This window comes from Synchiropus splendidus, chromosome 4 (assembly GCF_027744825.2).
Source record: "Synchiropus splendidus isolate RoL2022-P1 chromosome 4, RoL_Sspl_1.0, whole genome shotgun sequence".
NCBI lineage: Eukaryota > Metazoa > Chordata > Actinopteri > Syngnathiformes > Callionymidae > Synchiropus > Synchiropus splendidus.
The window spans coordinates 2,362,129-2,381,677 of NC_071337.1; the positions used below are offsets into that span (position 1 = coordinate 2,362,129).

At 49.0% G+C, this 19,549-nt stretch overlaps 2 protein-coding genes and 1 long non-coding RNA gene across 9 annotated transcripts in view; 1 reads left to right on the plus strand and 2 right to left on the minus strand.

Annotated features, from left to right (window-relative positions):
* Positions 1–947: 947 nt before the first annotated feature.
* chpt1 (choline phosphotransferase 1) lies at positions 948–7,723 on the minus strand. The gene is made up of 8 exons (XM_053863033.1): positions 7,302–7,723; positions 5,064–5,211; positions 4,866–5,007; positions 4,217–4,301; positions 3,884–4,015; positions 3,658–3,816; positions 3,455–3,580; positions 948–2,115 (listed from the first exon to the last, which is right to left on the minus strand). The coding sequence occupies exons 1-8, from the start codon at positions 7,542–7,544 to the stop codon at positions 1,999–2,001; spliced, it is 1,152 nt and encodes a 383-aa protein (XP_053719008.1). The 5' UTR covers positions 7,545–7,723; the 3' UTR covers positions 948–1,998.
* An 85-nt stretch (positions 7,724–7,808) lies between these two features.
* Positions 7,809–19,549, plus strand: part of LOC128757608 (uncharacterized) — a 38,138-nt gene continuing 26,397 nt past the window's right edge. The window contains exons 1-2 of the long non-coding RNA XR_008414390.1: positions 7,809–7,911; positions 9,110–9,280. This is a non-coding gene — a long non-coding RNA (uncharacterized LOC128757608). The remainder of the gene's footprint in view (positions 7,912–9,109; positions 9,281–19,549) is intronic.
* The window catches only part of mybpc1 (myosin binding protein C1), a 29,332-nt gene continuing 18,122 nt past the window's right edge, over positions 8,340–19,549 (minus strand). For 3 of the 7 annotated variants that reach the window (XM_053863025.1, XM_053863024.1, XM_053863023.1), the window contains 16 exons: positions 19,294–19,460; positions 19,055–19,220; positions 18,887–18,993; positions 18,671–18,807; positions 18,366–18,525; positions 18,188–18,292; positions 17,936–18,124; positions 17,292–17,426; positions 16,547–16,714; positions 16,385–16,473; positions 16,118–16,313; positions 15,886–16,025; positions 15,644–15,803; positions 15,008–15,144; positions 14,754–14,940; positions 8,340–9,156 (listed from right to left, as the gene is read on the minus strand). In XM_053863025.1, the coding sequence (XP_053719000.1) occupies positions 9,059–9,156; positions 14,754–14,940; positions 15,008–15,144; positions 15,644–15,803; positions 15,886–16,025; positions 16,118–16,313; positions 16,385–16,473; positions 16,547–16,714; positions 17,292–17,426; positions 17,936–18,124; positions 18,188–18,292; positions 18,366–18,525; positions 18,671–18,807; positions 18,887–18,993; positions 19,055–19,220; positions 19,294–19,460 (2,341 nt within the window). In that variant the 3' untranslated portion in view covers positions 8,340–9,058. Of the gene's footprint in view, positions 9,157–13,194; positions 13,234–14,753; positions 14,941–15,007; positions 15,145–15,643; positions 15,804–15,885; positions 16,026–16,117; positions 16,314–16,384; positions 16,474–16,546; positions 16,715–17,291; positions 17,427–17,935; positions 18,125–18,187; positions 18,293–18,365; positions 18,526–18,670; positions 18,808–18,886; positions 18,994–19,054; positions 19,221–19,293; positions 19,461–19,549 lie in introns of all 7 variants that reach the window. The other 4 variants (XM_053863029.1, XM_053863028.1, XM_053863027.1 and 1 more) reach the window with 2 other exon arrangements.

The window sequence follows — 19,549 nt, forward strand, 5'->3', positions numbered from 1 at the left end:
GGCGGGTGTTTTCAGGAGGCACCTTGAGGACGGTGCGGCCGTCCTGAGTGGGCCGAGGGGAGGACGGGCCTGCCAGCGGAGGGCGCCGCCGCTCCCAGAGGGACGGAGCAGCGCGGCAGGCCGACAGCTCAAGGCCGGGAATGCACTCGCTCTGCCAAACCAGCCTCGCGACCTTCCGGAGTCCAGTTCCGTCTGCAGGCTTCTGAGTATCTGAACCCCCGGAACAGACAGGAGACCGAAGAACAGGTCTCAAGAGTTTGGGATTGAAACATCCTGAAATAGGCGTGTGACCACACCCTCGGCCGCTCGGCCTCAGCTTGCCTGGTTATTATTTAAAGATCCTCAGGATAAATTGGGCGAATATCATTAAACATGTAAATACTAGGGGTGGGATTCGATTAAAAAAATTCTAGTTAATTAGAGAATCTGTAATGAATTAATCTCAATTAATTGCAGTTTAATGGTATCAGAATATTTGCCACATTTTTCAAATTGACTGAATCCAATGATGGATCCATCCATACATTTAAACAACAACATATTGTTTATTTTGCATCAGTTTGACAACAGCACAATAAATCACCATGGTGACTATATTCAAGTTTTTATATCACCTGAGTTCAACTGAAGCTCTTCTCAAGTCTTGAAAATATTTACATAACAATTTCAATGTTATAAGAATCTCAAGTCCATCCAGAGTGGTGGAAACACTGGACATTGTGTAGTGAAAATCCTCCCTGAACCAAAGCAAACAGATGCTTTTGTTAGCTTTGGTCCAGGGAGGATTCCTCCATGTTTGTTGTTGTTGTTCTCATCCTAGCTGCCACATGCAGCAGCATGCATCAGTGGAGCAGGAACTCCTGCACTGACAGAGGTTCCCTGTTGTCTGGAGAGCAAACAGTTCCATTAAATTACATTATTTTTTGTTGTAATTAATTAATTGTAATTAACTCGTTTAAGTCCCACCACGAGTAAATATTTATTACAATGTATTTTTTCTTCATTAGTTTACTTTCCTCATTGAAGAACCATGACAACAATGCTGCTGAAATAATCATGAATTGTCGGAAAGAAAAACTAAAGTTTTATTTCAGATTCTTCTTGCAAGTTAGCGACGAAGGGCCTGGCGCTCCTCCTCCTCACCAAGCACCGACCTTCACCCACAGAGGCAACGGACAGCTGAGTGAAAAATAATTTCTTTATTACAATCACTTCCACTGGTTAGTAAAAAGGTGATTCCAGTTTGGACAGTGCAACTGCATAGTTCCTCCGCTGGGTTCTGCGCCCGAGGCACATCAGCCGGTAGAAACGCCACTAGAAAAGAGCTGGTGGGAGCAGCGCGACACGCGGACAGACGCTCCACACGACAGGTTTAAGGCGACTTGAATTCTGTACAATCACGCAGCGTTTTTAGCCCTTTAGGGAGAAGAAGACGGAAAGCAGAGGCGGCGCCGGCGCTTCTCCGGGTCGGGCCCCTCGGCGCCGGTGCCACCTGCGGCGACAAACTGCGAGCCTCACGTTACACACCTCAGATTAGACCTGGTTAGATTGGATTCCCTGATTCACGCCAGATTCACATTCGACCAATAAATATAAGGATTTTTTTTTCTTTTTTTAAGAAAACGGCAGTTTTTGACAACATCAAAGATGAGTTACCGGCCATGACCACTAGGGCGCGCTCCACCCCCAAAGTTTATTTCTCTTCGTCATGTCTTCGACTGAAGCATCTTTGATGTCAGCAAAAACCTCCATCTGGAGACATTTTTGGTGTTTTGGCTGGCAACAGGACGTGACGTCAGCCGAGCTCCTGCGGCCGTGGGCCTCAGGAACCTTTGGATTCTCTTGGTTTGGACTGGTCTCGTGGGTGGTTCACTCCCGGGTGGTCACTCCCTCCAGGCTGCAGTGGTCCGGGCTCGTCGGCCCCTCCTCTTTGTCGTCTGCTTTCAGAAGCGGGGCCACGTCGGCGTCCCCCGCTTCCTCCTCCCGCCGGGCAAGCTGTCAGTCACGGTGGGCGGGGCCCGGCGCCGTGATGCTGAAGACCCGGATCCTCAGGTGGGAGGCGATCTGGAGGCAGACGCCGGTGCAGTAGCGGCTCAGGTCCAGGAGAGACAGCACCTGCGGAGCAGCAAGGGACTTGGCTCAAGTGACGGCCACAGCAGCGCCGCGATGCCCCGCCCTCTCTCCCCGAGAGGTGGAGCTGATTCCCAGATTGGACTGCAACAGTCGCAGCTCTCAGTTTAAGTGTTTTGGAGGTCCAGCTCCTCGACACATCAACTTGACTCTAGTAGATTCGATTACAGAGGACTCAACTCAAATACAGGGGACTGGACTGAACACCCAATTCGATTAGTCGACTCGACTACAGAGGTCTCGACTCTCGAATCGACTACAGAAGACTCGACTCTTCACACGACTGCAGAGGACTCAACTCCTGATTCGACTCGACTACAGAGGAGTCGACTCCTGATTCAACTACTCGACTTGACTTCAGAGGACCGCACTCAGCTAGACTTGACTACAAAGGACTCGACTCGACAAAAGAGCACTCAACTCCTGATTCGACTACAGAGGACTGGACTGGACTCCTGATTCTACTCGACTACAGAGAACTGGACTCAACTGGACTTGACTCGACTCCTGATTCGATTTTACTCCAGTGCTCTGGACTTGACTACAGAGGACTGGACTGTACTGTAGTGGACTCGATTTGATTCGACACCATAGGACTCGACTGGCCTCCAGAGGACTGGACTGGACTCCCGATTTCACTCCAGTGGACTCAAGTCGACTACAGTGGACTCGACTGTAGAGGACTTGACTGCAGAGGACTCAACTCCCGACTCGACTACTGAGGACTCGACTACAGAGGAGTCGACTACAGAGGAGTCGACTCCCGACTCGACTACTCTACTCGACTTCAGAGGACTTGACTAGAGAGGACTGCACTCAACTGGACGTACAGAGGATCCGACTTGTGATTCGACTCAACTACTCGACTGAACTTGACAAAGGAGGACTGGACTGGACTCCTGATTCGACTCGACTCCAGAGTACTGGACTCGACTCCAGAGCACTGGATGACCCCGGGGCTCCTCAGAGGCTCAGCAGCTCCAGCACCACCTGCTGATCTTATCAGTCCTGGTTGGACTCTGGCTGATGAAGCCGATTAGATCCAAGACAGAAGGGCATCAGTGCGGACTCTGACCCGGACCATGGAGGAGCCGGCTCTTATCAGTACCAGGGGCGGATCAACGTGACAGAGCCACACGCTCCCTACAGAGTTTCGCTTCCTGCTGCCATGTCATGTGACCGTCTGGTGCCCCAGCCTCACCCTCCACACAGAGAGGGACTGAACCCTCAGACGCCCGGCTGCGACTTCACTCTGACTGGGGAACACGGCTGAGGACCCGCTGCCAGCAGCCGGTCGCTGAGCGGCGTGACTCGTGACACTGACCATGGCGACCCAGAGGACGAGGTGCTCCTCCATGAAGCTGTTGAAGTACTGGTTGAGGACCAGGAGTCCCGGGCCCACGAAGGCCGTGTCCGGCAGGTGCAGCTCGCTCTTGGTCATGTGGGCCACCTGAACACACACAGACAGGTGAGAGATGAGGGCGACCTGCAGGGGGCGCCGAGCCCCCGGCCCTCCTGCCCACTCACCACCAGCTTGTTGGAGATCTTGGAGATGACCATGCCGAAGGCCAGCAGGTAGAGGCAGGGGTGGCGCTCGAACAGCTGGCTGGACGACTTCTTGAAGATGATGAAGGCCACAGTGAGGATGAGGCTGATGTGCAGGCCGGGACTCAGCACGCTGGTGTCCTACACACACACACACAGGCATGAGGCTGGGCCCCTCGCAGCCGCTCCGCACCGCCGACTGACTCACCGCCACTGTGGAGCCGTTCTTGCCGACGCCTCCGTTCATGATGACGTAGAAGTAGTTGTGGCAGGAGTAGAGCGCCCCCCCGACGATGCCCAGGATGGGGAAGACGTAGAGCTTCAGGCCGACCACGGGCAGCTGTGGGGGCCGACAGTGTCAGAACCGGACCCGGGTCCTTCTCTTACAGACCAGCGCGGACGCAGCGCTGCCCACAGAGACCGACCTCCAGGGGCAGCAGAGAGTCAAACACCAGCCCTGATCAGAGGCGGCTAAACTCTGAGGGAGCTTCCCGAGTCAGAGTCAGTGTGTGTGTGAGTGTGTGTGTGTGAGGGACGTTACCGTGCACTGCCACAGGCCGACCCCTCCGAACGCTGACATCAAGTACATGACGATGATGGCGATCTGCACCTCAGTGACGTCCACCCTGGACACACCACGCTCCGGGTCAGGGAGAGTTTATACTTGGCTTGTTTATACTAGTTTATGGGGACCCGTTCTTGACAAAACACTATCCTTGTGAGGACCGTATGCCTTTGTGGGGACATTTGGCCGGAAGTTTGAGGGTTCAAACTTCAGCATAACTGGGTGATTCTAACTGGGTTCCAGTCTGGTTCAGAGTCCGGGTTCAGGTGAGCCATGTGTTTTGTATGGTTTGGTTTAGAGGGGGAGGCTGGGGAAAGGGTGATGGCCAGGAGAGGTCCTCACAAGGGTAGAGAGAGACAAGAGTGTGTGTGAGGGGTTATACTACTTTGTGGGGACCAGTTCTTGACCTTATGCTGACCATATTGACTTTGTGGAGGTATTTTGCCGGTCCCCACAAGGTTAAGCCTGATATTGGAGGGTTAAAATAACTGGGTTCCAGTTTGGTCCTGGTACAGGTGAGCCATGTGTTTTGGATGGTTAGGTTAAGAGGGAGAGGCTGGGGAAAGGTGTGTCAATAAGAGGTCCTCACAAAAATACCAAGCGTGTGTGTGGGCGTGTCGCTCACAGGCCGAAGCGAAGCGTCCCGGAGACGTAGGTCTGCCAGTGGGCGCAGAAGAACATGAACATCCCGATGAAGCCGCAGAAGAACATCCAGTCGGGGTAGAGGCCGATGCCGCAGGAGATGCAGGTTCCCACGGCGACGAAGACTGCAGACAGAAGCAGCGTGAGCCAGGTTCCCACTCTAGCGAACAGCGCGACGCACCTGTGGAGACCGCGTCGCAGCCGTGGTCGAACAACTCCCCGAGGGCGGAGCTGCTGTTGGTCCTGCGGGCCTGCTTCCCGTCGATGGCATCCAGAGACTGGTACACAAACAGGCCCAGGGCACTGAGGATGAAGGCCCACGACGGCGCCTGCAGACAGGAGGGCGGAGTCAGCTCCCACCGCACCACATCAGCACGCGATCCTGCACCGCCACAGGAGGCAAAGCAGCAGACTGTTGCAGTGCATTATGGGACAGGCCGAACAGCCTATACAGCTGGAATAGTCAGAGCATTTATGAGGAAGCCCCACTGTCCTGCTAACATCTATCAGTGTGCGGACGCTCGCCTCATCGGCGAGTCTTTGCGGCGCCACCCTCATTCATAAGACATGGGCGAGCCTCGCTCTCAGCCGGGTCACTGGCTGCACATTGCTCTCATACACACGCTCCTCCATCCAGATAAGGAGGTCAAACTAACAACACGCACTTGCTCATTGATCTATGGAAACACGCACACGTGTTTGTCTCTCTCTATCCTTCTGAGGGCCTCTCATGGCCATCACCCTTTCCCCAGCCTCTCCCCCTAAACCTAACCTGAACCAGGACTCTGAACCAGACTGGAACACAGTTAGAAGAACCAAGTTATTTTTAGTTTTAACCCTGAAACTGAGGCTTAACCTTGCAGGGACCAGCAAAGTAGAAGTACAAGAACACACATCCTCACGCGTTTGTCTCCCTCTATCCTAGTGAGGACCTCTCCTGGCTGGGGAAAGGGTGGTGGCCATGGGAGGTCCCCACAAAACATAAAAGCAAGATATGGGCGTGTGAGTTCCCACACATTCGTATTGAAAGAATCAACTCTACTCTGAGCGAGTCACATGACAGTGAAGGAGATCAATCTGTGCTGTGTCAACGTTACTCTCAGACAGGGCCCTATGAAGGCATCACTCACACCCCCTGCTGCTTCCTCTGGGTACTCCAGTTTACTCCCCCACTGACACAGAGAGCGGGCTATCTTTCAGACTGAACCGTAACGACTGACTCAGCAGTTTTTAGAGCGGATGTTGGAGCGACGCTTCATTCAGCTTCTAGAATAACTGGGCTCCTGCACACCGACTTTAAACATTATTTATCATGAGATACAGAATCAAATGTTCCATCCTTTCTGACTACAGTCGCTCTTCATATGCTGTTATTATGTTATACTTAAAGCTCAAGTTTTTGCTTCTAACTTGTGAAACAAGTGAACAAAACAGTGCTCAGGGGAACACAGAGAGAGCAGGGAAGCGTGGGAATATAGGGCTGTGATGGGAGAGTCGTCACATTCAGAAATCATCTGGTGAACAGTGTTACGATTTTTTTCCCCAAATACTAAACAGAAACTCATTGGCTATTTTCTGGGTCTTCATTTCATTTTCCAATTGGATTCTTCCAACGGCTGCTGCTCAATTTTACACTTCCTGTCTCTCAAAAATAAATATAAAGTAAATGCACCTTGAAATAAGAGCCAACATAGTCAATAGTTTTACCTATAGTTTCCTAGAAATATATATTTTTTTCAATCAGTATATAAGAAATAAGATATGTGAAGTGAATATTGTCAGCCTACACTTCTACTGACGTACCTTTAAGAATCTTGTTCTTGGTCTTTTGAGGGCCCCTCGGACTAGTCTCACCTAATAATGTGGCCCTCCATGTTGTGTATTTTGTTCACCCATAACTGAACTCTAGATGAGGATATTTTGCGACTGGTGAGTCAACTGTTAACCAATAAACTCATTGTCGGCTTCTCGGCTTGACCTTTGACCTTCACGGTGTCAAAGCCTCTCTGTCTCCGGTGGCTTCCCAGCAAACAAGCGCCCCGCTGTGCGCCAACCACCCCTCCACTTGTCAGCAACTGTCCAACCCTTCCAGACGCCCGACCTCTCGCCAACTTAAGCCCATCCGAGCGTCATGACAGAGGATTAGTGGTAGAGGCCTGTAATGACTGTCTAATAGACGGAGTTGGACTTGGGATCAGAACTTGGGGAATATTGTTATAATATGGAAGAGTTTTGAAGAATACTTTTACATCATTCAATTGTGTGACAGAAGACCGCAGCCTGGCGTGTGGTGTATATTTAGCGCGCTGCGAGCCGAGGGGCCCCATATCGCTGCTGTATTGGAGCGGAGTTTCCGCGTTCCACGGCGGGGCGGCGGGTCACGGCTAGCGTCAACTTCTGCCGACCGAGCTTGACTCACCTCCTCTGTTGCCGTGGGACAGTAATACACGAGCACCAGCGTAGACACGATGTTAACCAGCAGCCCCACGATAGTCAGGGTGTTGGGGGCGACCCAGGTCGGAATCTGCTGGACCAGCCAGTTCCAGTAGAGCTGAAACGGAGGCTCCAACAGGGAGCGTCCGCTGGCCGAGTATTTGTGCTCCTCCAGCCGCCGGAGCTGCGCGGCTGACAGCGGCTCCGAGCGCAGGAGCTGGGCCAGCATTCCTCTGCCTGCTCGCGCCTCTGGTTGCCGGTAGAAAGACCCGAATAATCCCGGGTAAAGGTCCGAGGACGGCTATCTCCGCTTGACCCGCTCCAAAATAAAGCAGCTCATTTGGCCTACATGGAGCCGCGAGCGCCAGGCCGTTTCCTCAGCGGAACCATTGGTGTCTGTGTTTCACGTCGACCCCCGTCAGGAACGGACTTCCGGAAGTCGTAGCAATCTGACTGTCGCCGGGTAATTTAAATAAAGTTTGACCACCCATCACGTAAGCTCAATAAATTCCATAAATTCTTCAGTAAATTCCATACGTTCTGCTTCTACCCTTTAATGATTAGATAAAGTGACTTGAAGTTCACCCCCAAAACATGTAAGTTACACAAATCTTGAAACGTTTGTTTTGTAAGTTGCCTGAGTAAGTTTTGACACGTTTTCTTGAGCTTAGCGGTTCGTTTAAGCCAAAGTGTACGTTTTTAGATTAGTGCTAGTGGTAGTAGCACTGTGTCGGAAGGTTTATGAATGTTTAATGCAATGACTCTGCATTGAATCGAATAACGTTGTCGAACCTTTTGCCTCATTTCTGTTGCGCCATGTATATCAGCCCGATACGTTTCGTTTATCATAAAAGTATAAACCTGAATTTGTTGTTGTTTCTTGTTTAATTTCATCATTTCATTTCAAACATTTTGTTTCATATATTTGGAAAAACTGTTGACGTGGCAGAGACAACTGGTTTTGTGAGTCAGGCACACTTTTATTAAGATATCAATATTCTTGGCTAATGAAACAAACAATTCTGTTTTATCCACATATCCTTTTTTTCAACTCAGTCAATGAAGCATTTAAACCCTGTGTCACCTGGATTAAGATAAACATGTAAACCCTCTAGAGAGTTAAGAAACAACATTATAAAGTCTTTGGTGAAACTTTTATTCAAATAAAATGTCATAATTACAAAGGCATGCGCAGAAGGCAAAGCCTGAAATCCAAACAGGGAACCAAAATGTTTCACGCCAACTAAGGACACTTCAGTCCTGAACAGAAACTCGCTGGTGGATTACGTAGATGTGCATCAAGTGAGAGCAGCAGAGCAGTTTGCACTTTCATTTGCCCGATGTTGCCTTGTAAGTTGTTTCATCAAACCAGCCAAACTAAAACAGTGTTTGTACATTCCCATTATCCTCCGGACGGACCCTTTCAAAGCACGTTCACTTAAAAGTAAATACTGTATGCGTGCGTGTGTGTGTGTGGGTGAGGGTGGGGTTGGATGTGCGTGTGTCACCGCCTGTGCTACACTTATGTTTACACACTGAAGGAACCAAAAGCAATTCCCGACATGCACCCGAACTGACAAACAAAAGGGTGACAAAGAAGATAATGATTTCTACAGTAACTAGATCCAAATTAGCACACAGCACGCCACACCACAGTCCACCTTCATCCATCCCATCATCCATCTTGATTGTCTGCCCTCCTCCTGTGAAAAAGAGGCTGGCTGAGCTAAAATGTCTTTGGTTTCATTTCTCGTGCTCCACGACCTTCGTCTCACTCATGTACTTGTCAATCAGGTGTAGGGGGACGCCACGCTGCATGAGCTCGTAGAAGGTGAAGCCACCTAGGAGGCAAGAGGACACTGGTGATGTCACAGGGTTGGAAGAGAGCAAAGTGTGCAAGGAGAAGAAGAGGAAGGCAACAGGCTCATCAAGCACACCGGGATCCTCATTTGGCAACAGTGAGAGGTGAGTCAGCGACCGTCCGCTGAATTGTTGCTAGAGCAATCGCTGTGTTTCATCTAATGCTGGTGCTGGAGCCAGTGCCAGTTTGAGACGGTGCTGAAGCTGCGTGACCAAGGCTGGGTCAGCGATCTAGAGCAGGAACGCAGAGAGCCACTCACAAACAGAGACAGACCAAAAGGATACCGATACATGCATCTGCTTGCTTCATCTGACCCTGGGTCTTGGTGTTTCAAACATCCCAGCTTCAGTAGGAAAAAGGGGGGAACAGCCAATCTCAAATCAGATAAAAAGGCTGACAGTCATGCACCCAACCTGAGGTCGGCCTCCTTCATCTCGACCCCTCTTCACAATCCTCTCTGTCGCACACTAGGATGCACACAAGCTCCACACCACAGGACTCACAGCCCATCCAATTTAAGTTCTGCACCGATGCGCTGAGCTGCTGGGTGTTTCAGTGGTAAATCCGTGAGCTAGTACTACTACAGCACAACTGCTGTCATGCCTACTACTGCACTTTCGTCATTTTCTCTTTTCCATGTTTCTCTGTTGAACGGAATTGCTGGTAGAGTGTGGCTACTGTGGAACACGGTGTGACGTGTCGTGTTGTTGTGTGTTTGAGATCCTGTGTGCTCTGTTGATACGGCTGCTTTGTTCTAAGACTCACTAGCTTCAGATTACAGATTAAATGATTTCATAACGTGAAAAAAAACTCAGAGGCAAAAAACACACCCAACACACACACACAGGATACACGTGAACAGCTCTAATCCACAGCTGTAAATCGCATCATGGGATTGTTTTGATAACAGATGTTCACAGCCTAAATACACGCTAACACAGCTGGATATACGCAGATACACAAGCATACTCTCCGCAGTACACCAACAGATAGAGACACAGAGTAACCAGAAATGAGCAAAATGAGCAAAGACATTAAAAGTTAGTCACACACACACACTCGTATCTCTATCCTTGTGAGGACCTCACCCTTTCCCCAGCCTCTCCCCCTTAACCTAACCATCTAAAACACATGGCTCACCTGAGCCAGGACTCTGAACAAGAGTGAGACATCACAGGCTTCAAATATGAGGCTTAACCTCATGGGGTGGGCACAATTGTCCGCACAGAGCATGAGGTCCCCACAATGAGGTGTTTTCCCCAAAATTGTGCCTCACTACGATATATAAGCGTAAACATACACACACACACTCGATGTTGAGATTACGGCTGACAGACAGGTACATTAGAATACATGACACACAAAGAGAAATATAAATGTATTTCAGTACAAACATAAATGTTGGTGCTTTATCATTTGAAATGTGGCAATATAGTGAATATGGTGGGCACGATGAGCGGTGTTGTGAGAGGAGAGGAGCCACCATTGAGGGGCCGACTGAATGTGAGGTCTATTTCGATAAAACCAGTTGCTTCAGTGAAAGGTAGCGTTTCTGTCGTGAACAAATCCAGAATTTTCGGACTTATTTGGGCCTAATGCATATGCGATTGAACGTAAATCCTGTTTCCTTCAGGATCCAAATCATTTGAGGGCAGCTACAGTCAAACAGGAGAAGAGCAAGTTTTCACTCACACACTGTTGAGAAATGAGGCAATGATTTGAAAACTCTGTAGAACTCGTGCCGCTATAATCCGGCCGCACAAACAAGAACATCACAGATCAGATTAGATGGCTTCATGCACAGAGCAGGCATCATGCACCCACCACACACACGACACCTCCACCTCTACGTGACTTTCAAACCCATAGATGATGTTGTTGTAGTTGTGAACGACTCCACAGCAGTGTTGGGGTAGTGGATAAACAACAAAGAAATATGCCATCAGGCAGCCATTACTCCTTAAAGTTCGTTGATGAGGACGTTATCACGTCAGCCATTTCACAGAGCACGAGACAAGTAGACCACGCAACACCAAGTTTCCCATCTGCTTCAGCAGGTCACTGTCCTCCCCCTTATCCTCCGCCCTCCTCCCTCCCAGTCATCACGTCTCCTGCAACGCTCTCCTCACTGGCATCAACAAGAACTCTCGCTCGCGCCTCCCACTGGTTCAGAACCCAGCTGCCGGGCTTGAGACTGGCTCTATCAGATGACACTGCCCCAGTAAGCCTCACTGCACCGGCTCCTGTCCACTTTAGACCCGCTCTAAGACTGGTCACTTTTAAAGTTGTCGTGGCCCGGCCCCTGAGTACACTGTTGAAATGCTGAGCCCCCTTCTTACTTCTGTTTTCACAGAGACGCGAGCCAACCACGCTCATGTCTCAGTGTGACGCTCTGTTCTCAGCCTGTTCTGGTTTAACTTCTGCGTTTCTGTAAGGCACCTCGGGAACAGCTTTCTTAAAGGGCACATATCAATAGTTTCATTATTAATCATTATTATTTTGCCCTCGTTTAGCTGGCACCTTCAACTGCATGCGTCCAAACCTGTGTTCTTTCTAGTCACTCCCAATGACACCCCCTTTATCTCTGTCTCCCGAGTGAATAAGTGATTCAGGAGTCTCATCAAGGCAGGTCTCACTACTGTCCTGTGAGGCTTCTCCTTCTCTCCTACACTCCTTCACTCCTCTCCTTCATTTCTTCTCTCCTCCACTCCTTCTCTCCTCCACTCCTTCACTCCTCTCCTTCATTTGTTCTCTCCTCCACTTCTTCTCTCCTTCTCTCCTCCACTCCTTCACTCCTCTCCTTCATTTGTTCTCTCCTCCACTTCTTCTCTCCTTCTCTCCTGCACTCCTTCACTCCTCTCCTTCATTTCTTCTCTCCTCCACTTCTCTCCCTCTCTCCTACACTCCTTCACTCCTCTCCTTCATTTCTTCTCTCCTCCACTCCTTCTCTCCTCCACTCCTTCACTCCTCTCCTTCATTTCTTCTCTCCTTCACTCCTTCACTCCTTCACTCCTCTCCTTCACTCCTTCTCTCCTACACTCCTTCACTCCTCTCCTTCTCTCCTTCACTCCTCCAATCCTCTCCTTCACTCCTCCAATCCTTCTCTCCTTCACTCCTTCTCTCCTCTCCTTCTCTCCTTCTCTACTCCACTCCTTCTCTCCTTCACTCCTCTCCTTCTCTCCTTCTCTCCTTCACTCCTCCAATCCTCTCCTTCACTCCTCTCCTTCTCTCCTTCACTCCTTCCACCCTGGAGGTGCCTCCACTGATACTTAAGAACCCAGCTTGTGTCGGCCCCAAACCTGGGGAAATAGAGGTTCTGTATCGGGTTTTTAAAACCAAATGAAATTGAATCCAGGATCTTCTTCAGTCTCCATAGCACTGATGTGATGAACTAAGCTGCTCCACAAGCAACCAGACGTACCACACACCTCATCGTCTCACCGGTCCGCTGCTGTATAACTAACAATCACAAGAATCTCTTCTTTATGAGTAATTATACATGTGTATTTAAATGCAAATATGCACACTCCCCAGCACTGGAACAGTGGGACTCACAGTATCAGGTCCAGAGTCCTTTCACCTGGCCCCTCTGTGTGCGTGTGTGTGTTGTGTTTCATGTTTCAATGCTTCATTTTGCTCTAGTTTTTGTTGTTCCCACCCATCAGTCCTCTAAAGCGGCAGAAAGCTGATGGTTCCCCTCGAAGTGTAAGATCTACGCAGGTGTCCTGCTGGTTCCGTGCACCATCATCGTGATTCCCATTCTCCATCTCGCTCGGCGTTTGAAGTCCAATTGTTAGAACATGTACTCACCTGTTTATGTCAGACACATTACACTGAGGTACATCCCACACCAACCAAAACCCAAAATCAACAGTCACAGCTGGCCGCCGACAGAGTCATGCACAAGACTTAAATCCAAGATGAGACTTTTCTCTGCCTCCTTTTGAAGCGCAGGCTTACTGGACGATGCATAATGAATGAAATAAGCTTCATATGCCAAATCCATATGAAAGCTTACCTTATATGAGAACATACATTCACAATTCTTGAGTTTGGACTGGGGGAGAGAGAAGAGAATCAGGGGTTAACAAAATGTTTACATGGAGTTATATGTGTGTGTGCGTGACAATTACTGAACTCTTTAAATGAGGAGTTAACTGAGTAGAGATTCGTTACTGCTCTACGTGTTACGTCTACTGACGTGTGTGTGTGTGTGTGGAGGAGTTGTGTGGCGAAGATGGCAGGATGGTTGGACGGGGGGTGGACCTCTGCATGTGTGATGGTCGCCAGATATTACATGAACTCATGAACAGATTAATGTGTATGCTCTTTGAGGTCAGACGTCGCACTCTGCTCATAAATTCAAGACTTTATTGGCTGCTACACACTGGAGCTGAGTAGCATGGAGCACATAGGAGATAACTGTCAGCTGGGTAGGAACAAACTAGACATGGGATTCTCTAACCATCTTGAAGATGAATTTATGAACGATGAGTGCGACTCAGACCTGATACTTACACGTCCACAGCTGCCACAGTCATCTCTGGTCTTCTCCTTTACCACAACACTCAGTGTTGGCTTCCCACAGTCATGTTAACAGAGCGCATTAAAGTAAAGCTGAGGAAATCCGGTGTCAACCTTGGGAGATATTGGGATTTTACGAAATACTCGACCTGCCCAGGGCTCTCTCTGGACTTCGCACGGCAAAAGCTTGTTGTGGAGATTATTCTGTATTATCAAATACTCCAGTTATGATCTATGGTAAAATATGCATTCTTCACTCCTGCTGGGGTTTATTAGGAGCCTTGTCAATAATAATAATTATTGAGTGATATTGGTGATAGATCTGATAGGGGTATGAGGATGCTAACGTTAGCCTGGATGCTAGCCCACTGTTGTTTGTTCAGAAGAAATCCAAACCTACTGTTGAACATCCATGTTGTATTGTTCATGTTGTGGGACACGGTGGAGCATTTGGCTCGCTGACGTGTGACGCCAGCGAAAGTCAACAAAGGGAAGAGTGGTCCTGGCTACTAACATGTCCCTGTTGTCCTGTCCAACACTGTTTTAAAATAAAGTCCTTTGGTCTCCTTGACATCTCTCCACACTTCATATTCCCACTTGGTTTCAAGTCAGCTCCGGTGCTCCCTGGGTTTGAAGGGTTCATTTCAAGTGGTGAACGGCTAGTGCCCTCACTCTGAGGAGGATTGGGACACACTACACTGACACGTGACGTGCAAAGTCCAGTGTTAGGGTGAGAAATGGGACACAGCTTAACTCACGCCAACATTTCTCTGGAGTTAAGGAGCACAAGTTAACAGTGTTGTATTGACTACCATCCTGCCAAAATGTGATGGTCCTATACAAGGTTTTGGACGATACGTACAGCACCTATTTTAGTGTGTTCTCTGATTGTGAAATCAAAATACACGCCTAAACTCTGTGATACACCGCCATGTTGCGTACTTCTGTCCTCAGCTTGACTTTAACTGCTCACTGGTTTCCGTTACATTCACATGAAAACAACCAGATACAGGCTGACCAGTTCTGGCGACCTACATCGTGGTTCGGACTGACCTTTGACCTCCAGCTTGCACTCCACTTGGGCTTCCCCCAAATCGTTGATGGCTTTACAGGTGTACACGCCACCATCATATGGACTGGGCTTCCGGATCTCCAGAGTGCAAACTCCTTGGTTGCTGAACATGCGGTAGCGCGGGTCGTCCAAGATGATGATCTTGTTCTTCATCCAGATCACCTTGGGCTGCGGGCAGACCAGGAGACGTGAGAGCCGAACTCGGATTTGACTTCACATCTGAGTTTCAATGCACCTTTGGATTGGCTCGGACGCTGCAGTTGAGCGTGGTATTGTAGCCTGCGACGGCGAAGGTGTTGATCAGTGGCTGGGTGAACTTGGGCGCCTCCTTAAAGTCATGGTCATTGTACTCGGGGATTTTCACCTGCATGCCTGTTGGGGGAAGGGTAAAGGAATGGGGTTGTGCATGATACGGTCGCAGAGCGGTATCATGGAGGGAATTGCCTATGTGATGAGGGGAAGACAACGTTGCTTTATTTATCAACTGCAGAATGTGTGACACCAGTGTGGAAGGGCCTGTCAGTCACACACCAACCCGTGAGAGCCACTGGTCTCATGTAGGTGCAGTGCATCACTGACAGTTCCTTTCAGCTGGTCAGAAAAAAATTGAAAGTAAAAGTAGAACCAGCACCAAAAAAACTGATCATGATAAAGAAAAAAAGACGTGTTACTTGCTATGCTCAGATAAAATACCAAAAACTAACAATGCAATTGAAATAATTATAGAAAAGTAACTGTACTGTTTGTATGTAGTACTTGCAGTACTTGATACAGTCAATACAAAAAAACGTAAGGCTACTTGATACAAAAATCTGGTCCCTGCTGTTCAACATGGCCTAGTCACAGTTGCCAGCAGCACAGTCAGCTGTACCTTCCTTGACGATGAGGGCGCTCTTTTTGGTCTGAGTGGCAGTTTCACTGAGACCACACATGTTCTCTGAGTAGACTCGGAAGAAGTACTCGTTCCCGACCACCAGTTCTGTGATGGCAATGCAGGTGCGATGGTAGTGCTCAATGCATGTGTACCATTCCTGCAGATCGCAGCCACACATGTTAGCAAGCACATGACTTCCTTGTGGTTGTGCGTACAATGCTACGTTGTGAATCACCCACCATTGTCTTCTTGTCTGCCTTTTGAATTGTGTAGCCGATAATAGGAGCATTGCCGTTGTCCTTTGGTGGAGTCCAGGCCAGGGCCACATTTCCTCCCCAAACATCTTCAATGGTCACAGTCTGAGGAGGTCCAGGGAGATCTTTAAAGTTAAAATATAATGATGAGACACTTCATCAACATTGATCGGTGGGACAGCAGGGCTGTGACTGAACGCTGGTAAACGTTGCTCACCTACTATCTGTATGTCGATGATGGCTGTGTCCACATGGTTCTCCACCTGCACTGTCATCTCATAGTTCCCAGAGTGACTGCGTTCGGCTTTACGAATGAAGATGATGCTGTCATTGTCTGTGTTGCGAATGCTTACATGGGTCGGCTCAATGGGCTTGCCCTCCTTCAGCCAGTTCACCTTGGGCCTTGGTTTGCCCTGAAGAGGTTTGTGAGAGAGGTCAGGGAGTAGGCGCGGGTGTGAGGTTCAGACCGATGTTTCGGACCTACCATGAATGGCACCACCAGGTTGACGGCCTCTCCAACCCTGCGCGTGTACGTTTGCTTCAGGTGTCTCGGGACACGAATCTTTGGCGGCTCTGTGGTGACACATGACGGAGTGTAATTCTCAGAGGTGACGTGTTTGATTCTCCTGTTTCTCCATGAACTCACCAATGACTTCTTTTACAAGGATGGAGTGCTGAATTGTTCGGGGGGCACTGGGTCCAGCCGCGTTGATGGCCTTCACACGGACCAAGATTTTGGACCCAGGAGACAGCCCTGTGATGGTGTGCTTGGTTTTCTCCGTCAGCTCTTTGTTGGAGGTGATCCATTCGTCAGCTGGAATAGGAAAAAACACCTGAGATCAGGAGAGCGGGATACTTGACTCTTAATGACATTCACGGGAACGATCTTTTTCAAGGTCTGGATGCTTAAAAAAAGTGTACGTCAAATCATATTGACATATTTATTCTGTTTCCACTAGTTTCAGTCAGGGAAATGAGGTAAAGTCAAAATCACTAGAGATTTCACTTCAGTCCGAGTACACTACGACAGTGATCTTTCTACCACAATGCCAGTCCATACTTGGGACTTTAGCCTTCAGTGGAAAAGGTTCAGGATCCTACTTATCCAACCAGCGGTTAATGTGTAGATTTAAAGTACCTCTTGCCGAATTCTGTGATTGTGAACCACGTTATTGAACTGAGTTAGAAACCCGTGTGTTCCCGTCGGACCCAAGACACCAAAGTTTTCCTTCCATCTGCATGGTTTACTAAACCAAGATGGTGGTACTCCGTCTGAATCAGTCCCTCTCCAACCCAGGGTTCGGCAGAAATGGATGGTCCTATGGTATAGAGCTGCGGACTCTGTTGACAGTTCAGTGAATTGAGCAAGAAAAAGTACAAGAACAACTTACTTCCTTCGATGCAGTACTCTACCAAGTAACCGTCCAGACCAGCAGCACCAATGGTTTCAGGGGGGCGCCACTTCACCGTCACTGTTGTGTCAGTCACATCGTCCACAACCAGCATCGTGGGCTCACTGGTCACGGCTATGAGAATGAGCAGACAAATTGTTTTTTTTTTTGTTTTTTTGACAAGCATCAACCAGAGACATCGGTCAGCCAACACAAAGGAGTGCGGCGCCACTCTCACTCAGTTGGAATGCTATGAGCCTCCCTGTCAGAGCTCATTAGTCCGCTCTACAGCCATCTATTCTTATATTCCGCATTATATTTAACACCCTCTCAAAGAGCTAATCTCTCAAAGGTCTAATCCGCAGATGGTTTGGCAGCCGTTATAAAGACATATTTAATATCTACCAAAGCTCCTGCATGATCCATGGAGGTCAGATTCAAAATATTTGGGATGGACGGTATGGACTGAACAGCTGTGTCGCTAGGGTACGGAGGGCAGATCAGTAATGCGTGATTGAGGAGCTACCTTTTTACATCATCTGTGTTGTTATGAACGTGTTGTTAGACAAGATCAAAGGCTCATCTGGCAACGTCAGTAACAGCCCGGGACTCGCAAAGTTGGTGTAGACAAACAGTCAGCTCACCCAGGGGCGTAAAGGCTTTGGATGGTTCACTTGGTTTGGACACCCCAATAGCGTTGACTGCAAAGATCCGCAATTCGTAAGGCACGCCCTCGATCATTTTCTTGGGTTCAAATGAGGTTTCCTTAATCAGATCAAAATTCAGCCTCATCCACCTTGAGCTTTGCTTCTTCTTCCTCTCAATAAAGTAGCCTGAAAAGACAAATATTTCCACACATTTTTCCTGTCTTTACAAGTCTGAAATCAAATGTTTACCTAATATAGGTGAACCTCCATCATATTTTGGGGGCTCCCATGTCATGGAGCACCAATCTCCCCCCACCACCGGTACCAAGGGAGCGTCCGGGGCATCAGGGATGTCTGCAGACCACAGCGTGGGGTGAAAAGGGCGCGGTGATACGAACCTTTGTTCACCACTTCATTTATATCTTACCCACAACTTTTATTTTTACAGAAGCCGAATCCTCGCCAGCCTCGTTTTGGAGCACTATCTTGTAGTTGCCCGTGTCGTCTCGCTCAGTCACATCAATGGTCAGGCTGGTTTGATCACCGTAAGTCTCAGCTCGAACACGGTGACCGGAGTCCAGAATTACCTGAAGGAAAAAAAATGGTATTTTTAACAGGAGGTGGTGACGAAGGAAGCTGAGAGTCCGGGCTTTTCTAATGGTGTTTTAAAGGTGTCATGCACCCAAAGGTTTTCCTCCTCACGTCGTGTGCGGGTGATGAATGCGAGCTTACCCTCTCTCCCTTCATCCACACCACCCTGGGCGCTGGCTCTCCGCTGATGGGGATTTCCAAGCGAAGCTTATTTCCTGCTACAATGGTTACAGTGTTGTCCGGGAAATTCAAGCTCTCCAAGTGAACCCTTGGAGGGTCTATGACACAACATTACGATTTAGGCAGGTGTAGAGAAGGACAGTGGTTCTAAAGAAGTGATCCCAGTGAAGAACGTACCAATAATGTGAACCTTAGCAGAGAGGCTCTGGGAATATCCCTCAGGTACGAAAGTATAATCCCCCGAGTCATGGAGGGAGCTGGTCCCAATTTCAAGTCGATGGTTTCTGAAATGGGAAGGTATGTCAGCGGTGGGTTTGTTGAGTGGCAACATTGATCAGGAAGTACTTGTTTCTGTGGAGGATGTTGATGCGATCGTTCGGCTGGATCAGCTGACCGTTCCTGTACCAACGACCCGGAACGTTTCCGGGGTAGATCTCGCAGTGAAGCTTGATTGGTTCACCCAGCAACACCTTAATATCTTGTAGGTCCTGGTAGATCTTCAGTGGTTTCACTGGTGAGACAGATGAAGTGTTTTCCTCAAAACGGTTTTGACAAAAACACTTCGATATAAAAGGTGTTCTTACAGTCAACCTGTACATGAGCCTCAGTAGTGCCTCCGGTGGCCATGAGCGAGTACGTGCCGGTATCCTCCCGTGAGGCATCATCAATCACCAGGAAATGTTTGGTTCCCTCACTCTTGACTCGATATCTGGAGCGCACTCCTGTAGGAACCTCCACACCATTCTTCATCCTGAAAGAGAAGCGACTCTGGTGAGAAGGGTGACACGACCGAGGCACGCCCTCCTTTGGAGCCATGCAAGTGCTCCTCCAGGAGGGTAT

Excerpts from the sequence above, each read along its gene's own strand:
- chpt1 (XM_053863033.1), bottom strand. The coding sequence starts at position 7,544 with ATGCTGGCCCAGCTCCTGCGCTCGGAGCCGCTGTCAGCCGCGCAGCTC. Across the intron at positions 5,008-5,063 it reads CTGCGACGCGGTCTCCACAG|TCTTCGTCGCCGTGGGAACC; the intron begins GTGCGTCGCGCT and ends TTCTGTCTGCAG. Across the intron at positions 3,817-3,883 it reads AGAACGGCTCCACAGTGGCG|GACACCAGCGTGCTGAGTCC; the intron begins GTGAGTCAGTCG and ends GTGTGTGTGTAG.